Below are 5,478 nucleotides of genomic sequence, written 5' to 3'. Positions count from 1 at the left end.
TGTGCGGGGGGGAAATAGAAAAATAGGCAAGGCATAGGAAGATGTGGAGACCGGAATGAAAGTTGGAGGGAAATTCATTAAATGAGATTTTCGGGTGATAAAGCCTTATTCATCCAGTCAGCCAAAGAACGTCATTCATTAGAATATTTGTGTGAAGTGTTTGAGATGAGAACTAATGAGAAAAAACGAGGGTCATGAACTTATAGCGAAGTAGCTGGGTTAACAAACAAAGTTGGGGCCCATAAACTAGAACTGGTAAAACATTCCACCTACATGGGAAGTGTTTAAAAGAATGGGGAGAAGTAGTAAGGACATGCATTAAAAGAAGAATTGCGTTGGAAAAAAATTTAAAAAAGATTTTTGAATGGTCGCTGACAAAAACCATAAATAAGGATTTAAAGAATAGGCTAGTAAAAGCTTTCATATAGGTCGTATTATTGTAAGGTATGAAAACTTGGACGTAGAGGCTAGAGGATAAGCGGCGTAGGTTTTGAAGGTTTTTGAGAATTTGGGTGTGGATAAGAATGAAAAACGTTAAAAGGGTGGATAGAAAAACAAACTGAAAGCTAAAAATGGCATCTGAATTTGCCAAGTATAAATGTGTAAAATCCTGCTCAAATATGCTATAGCTATACTAAAGCGATTGAATGTTTGAGATTTTATTTGTCGATCAACTAATGGTCAGTTCATTCTTCTTTGATCCAGTAATGGTCAGAGGAATAAAAAATCACCTCTGAGATATTATTTAAAAAAAACAAAATATTCCTCGAAAACAGAAAATTGTTAACAGGTGCAAACTCAAAATTCGTTTTCTGAAATGTAAGCCATCTTATAGGTGCCTCGAAACCAATTGCCACTTCTTACTCTGAACAAAAACTTTTATTGAAACCATATATTGATACAATCTCATTTATGGACAATAAAAATGCTAATTGGGGATTTGAACTCAATACGTGCACTCCATTAGCCGGAGACTACGTCATTTCATCCGCAACAATCACCGAAATATCATAATGACTGAACGAATACAACCGGTGTTCGACGGTGGTTGGACTAAAAATATTTCCATGTTCATTTCAGAAAGCCATGGAAAAATACGCAGTGTACTGTGTGTTGGCCCTCACCGTGGTCGCCGCCCTTGTCACCGCGCTCCCCGCCCCTCCCGCGGAAGATTCGGGCGTTTCCGAAGAGGTGGAAATCATCAAATCCGAGGAACTGCCGTTGAGGAAGAAATCCGCTGACACGTTGGAAGATTCTGAAAATATAGTAAGGAAAAAATGAAACAATTAGCTCGGAATTTCCCTTCCTTTACAGGATAATATTAATCATTTACCATTTTATAATCATTCTAATCTGTGAAACATTTTGACTTGACGCCCTCAAGGATCCGAGTCGGGATGCCCCAGCGGAGCAGAAATATATCCAAGAAGATCACCCGGGAACGAGAGTGACCAGTGTGGTGCAAACTGTACTCCAAAACATTTTGCAGGCACGTATACTAATCCTAATCGCTTGGACTAAATCATCTCCCCTAGTATTCCGTCAAAGATCAGGAAAATGTTGAGTTTCAATCTACCCTTCCTTCCAAGACACTGCGAGAGGTGCCGCGACAGTAACTTTTTGACGGAGTTATCCGCTAATATACATTACAATGCAACAAATTATATTTATTTATTTATGTACCCTACAGCCACCACTAGGGTGTATGGCAGGGGGTGAATGCACACCAGACTAATTTTTAACCACACATGACCCTACCGCGGTAGGGCAATGTCATTATGATCCCTTATCATTCGTGGAAAAAATGACATCTTAACATCTCATAAAGAAATGGCATGTGTTCTACACTTTATCTCTCTAATTGTATTGACATGATCTCTCCTACCGTAGTATGATGGGGGTAATTACACAATTTCAACATCACTGCTAAAGAGACACCCTTCCAATTTATACTAGAGCTGCAATCTGTAATTTAACCTTCGCTCCTTGAGTGATTCCCAGCCTAGCTGCTCTAATATTTTGGATGCGCTACAAAGTTTATCATAACAACGTTCTACAAATCTACTCAAGACTGAACGATTCAGCGTAGGCTGCACGCGATCCAATTCGGCAACTAATCCAACTCGTGAGGATCCCATTTACTTGCAGCCTATTCTAAAGGAGACCTAACCAACGACAGATAACATTTCCCTTTGATGTTTTCATCACATTCACTACTAGTCCTAGTACTCTTCTGATAAATCCTGATCTTTTGTTAGCTTGTCTACTCTGCATGTGTTTCGCCCAGGAGAGGTCGTGAGTGAGGGTAACGCCTAGGTACTTAATTGAGTCTACACATTCCATTTCGGTGTTCCTAATGCAGTAGGCATTCAGGAGGGAATTGCCCTTATTCCAAAAATTTAACACTACGCACTTTTATAAGGTTAATTCTAATCGCCAAGTGTCGCACCAGCGTTGTATAGCATTAAGGTCATCTGATAACACTACTCTGTCCTCAGGATCACGGTAAACCACTGCATCATCGGCAATTAAACGTATCTTACTAGTGACTAAAGATTCAATATCGTTTACGTAAAGAAGGAATAAAAGAGGTCCGATGACACTTCCCTGGGGAACAACTGAAGTAACTTCTACCGCATTTGAGCTCACTCCACCTAACTCTTTGAACCCGATCATTCCGAAAGTCTTTAATCCAACCCCCGATATTTTTATCTATGTCATATGCGTCTAGCTTTGCAAGTAGTTTGTCGAAGAATATGAGGTACTGCTGGTACTGAGTCAGTAATGTACGATGAGGTCTATTGTAAACGCATTATTACAGGTTAATTTTTCCATGATTTTTACAAGCCAATGATTATTCGAACTTCATCGAATACAGTCCACACGACCTCAATTTTCTGATCCGCTAAATTTCCCGATTCATTTGAGCTACAACATACCCACACACTGCATGCATTTAATTCTGACTCACTTCCAAAAGACTCATTTTCATATAATCTAACTAAAAATTGAAACTTTTTGATTTTCCGGAGATTTTTATCCCTGAAATCATTAAATTTCCATGCTATCTCAATTGTGCGACGGGTCTTAACCATAAACTGGGCTTAGCATAACTCGCAGGTGTGAGCGGAAATTTGTGTCATAATTTGTTTATAAGAATTTAGATAAACCGCTTTATTTATGTATACCTATTCACAGAAAAAATGTCAAAATATTCCCCCACATACGTTAGTAGCGATAGAAGCCTTTCGATATTAACAGGAAAACTATGTTAATTCCATCACTGGCCAGTGATGGATCTCGAAGGAAAGCCACGTCTCCGAGTGAGACGATTTTCTGGAAGCTAGGGTGCAAGACACTCCACGTGGGCACGCCTACGTGCGCATCCACCGTGCATATGTCGTAAGTCAGACCCCACAGTGAATACATAGCGAACACACGGGTCCCATTTGAAAAAAACGGTACTTAAAAATAATTGAGCAAAAGACAGAAAAGTTATTACAGAAAACTAACGGTGTCACACGATTATTGTATAACCTGGAGTGGGACCCCGTGGGGACTCAAAGAATCAACGCCATATTAAATTTATTTTAAACATGGATTCACTCGCGCGAGTTTACACACGGAAATAGACCAAGTCCGCAACATCAGCAGCGCGGATAGTAATCGCAAAATTAAAGAGATACACGGTCGAACCTTTAAATTCAGGGATTCGTCTTTTCCCTCGCACAATTAATGGTCAGTATAACGAGAGAAGCTCACGAACAAATTAGTACTAATCTCCCCTTACAAGCTCCTCCCTATTCATATATCCTCAAGTGTATCGTCCAAATGCCTCATACCGCACGCCATTGCGGCTGCTTGCAGTGAGTGCATTGTGTCGATGTACACGTAGATGATCTCAAAGATCATCTACGAACGACAAAGATCTTGGCATATTCTCTGACGTCTACCGACTACTGTTGCATTCAGTTTTCAACAACTGATCTTAAACTGTAATGCAATCATTTTCAACAGCATTTTTATTGTGAGGTTTTTGAATTTTTCACTTAGCCTCAGCCCATCGTGGACACGATCTCGGAAGAAGATAAATATGGTAACACGGGAGACTCATTGGGCGCCCTTGGCAGAGGGATTGTTGGTGGATCAGAAGCACTGTCAAATTTCGTCAACTTGGCAATTGAGGTAAGTCGATCGAGAAATGATTACAGATATTAGACTAACATGATTTTTTCATGGGTTTTCCAAGCGCTAATTATAGAATCATCGCGTGTTTCTTCGCATAATGCTCACAGCGTTAGTCGTCTAGTGCGAGACGTTTAATCATTCGCACTCGGATGTACGTGCAATTTTGCTATTAGCGTAGTCCACTCGTTATTTAATTTTTATATACTCCGTGTTTATAAGTGATGGGACCAAAATTAAAGACTTTAAACTTTTTTCCTTGGAGATAATTACAATGAAAATTATTTATTGTAGTCTTCCAGTCATCCTAATTTTTGTTATGTTTCATGGTGTGAAATTATATAATGTAATTATGCCTTCTGTATTGTGACTGGCACTATATCAAAACTGTTTATCTAATATACAGAGCCATAATAACTCATTTTCAAACATTTCATTGCCTCAAACTTCAAAGATATATGGTAAAACATGATTATTATATTTAAAATCGAACAAACATAATTTTTCAATCGCCCGGATACCCCTGTCTCACGTAGGTTTCACCAGCAGAAGTATTTTCAAGATTTAATGAATCAGCTGAATGATTATTTTTTTATGATTTACGCTTTATTAAAAACCATTTAAACAATAGCGCGTAAGTCATCAGCCTCCGAATTCAAAATAATACGTATTTATCGAGCCAATAAAGGAGAGTACACATTATTAACTCTGATATCGATATTTTAGTCAACGAAGTGCCCATTTACGATACTTCGCGCAAATCTTTTCCCGTTCCAATCCATTTAAATTTCATTTCTCGATACTGGAGCCCATCTTCTTCTATGCTTTGCAGAAGAAGATAGAAATAGTAGGGGAGAAATATTCTAGAGGTACTCACCTTTCAGAATGGGATACAATATTAAAATGCAGGAAATATTAAAACCAGAGGATTTAATTGTATCCTCATATTTATTCGTAACTTACTCTCTTACGTAACTAACGTACCATTTCATTCCTCTTTTTTCAGTATCCTACAAATCTCTTCAAATCCCTGGCGCACAGAGCAACCGAAGCTTTGAATCATCTTGGGTCGAAGCTGGTTGGACTTTGATGGTTGACATAGAAAATATTTGTGAAATTATTCGTTCCCAAAGACTTACAAATAATTCGTTCTCAGAGACATTATTCAAGAGGATATTGAAATAAAAAGTTTAAAAATTCAAAATAAAAGTAGACATCATTTTTCAAGGATATCACAAATTTGCCAACATTGAATGTGCTATTGAAACTTCGCCAATACAAAAGTTTTCCACT

General features: G+C 38.4%; 1 protein-coding gene across 1 annotated transcript; it reads left to right on the top strand.

The window, feature by feature from the left end:
* The first annotated feature begins 1,086 nt into the window (after window positions 1-1,086).
* Window positions 1,087-5,275, top strand: LOC139697946 (uncharacterized). The gene is made up of 3 exons (XM_071596804.1): window positions 1,087-1,266; window positions 4,054-4,185; window positions 5,192-5,275. The coding sequence occupies exons 1-3, from the start codon at window positions 1,087-1,089 to the stop codon at window positions 5,273-5,275; spliced, it is 396 nt and encodes a 131-aa protein (XP_071452905.1).
* The last annotated feature ends 203 nt before the right edge of the window (window positions 5,276-5,478 follow it).

Source organism: Hetaerina americana, unplaced genomic scaffold, assembly GCF_022747635.1.
Source record: "Hetaerina americana unplaced genomic scaffold, ioHetAmer1.1.p SCAF_8, whole genome shotgun sequence".
NCBI classification, from domain to species: Eukaryota; Metazoa; Arthropoda; class Insecta; order Odonata; family Calopterygidae; genus Hetaerina; species Hetaerina americana.
The sequence above is the reverse complement of the archived record's forward strand: the minus strand, read 5'-3'. Positions and strand labels throughout refer to the sequence as shown.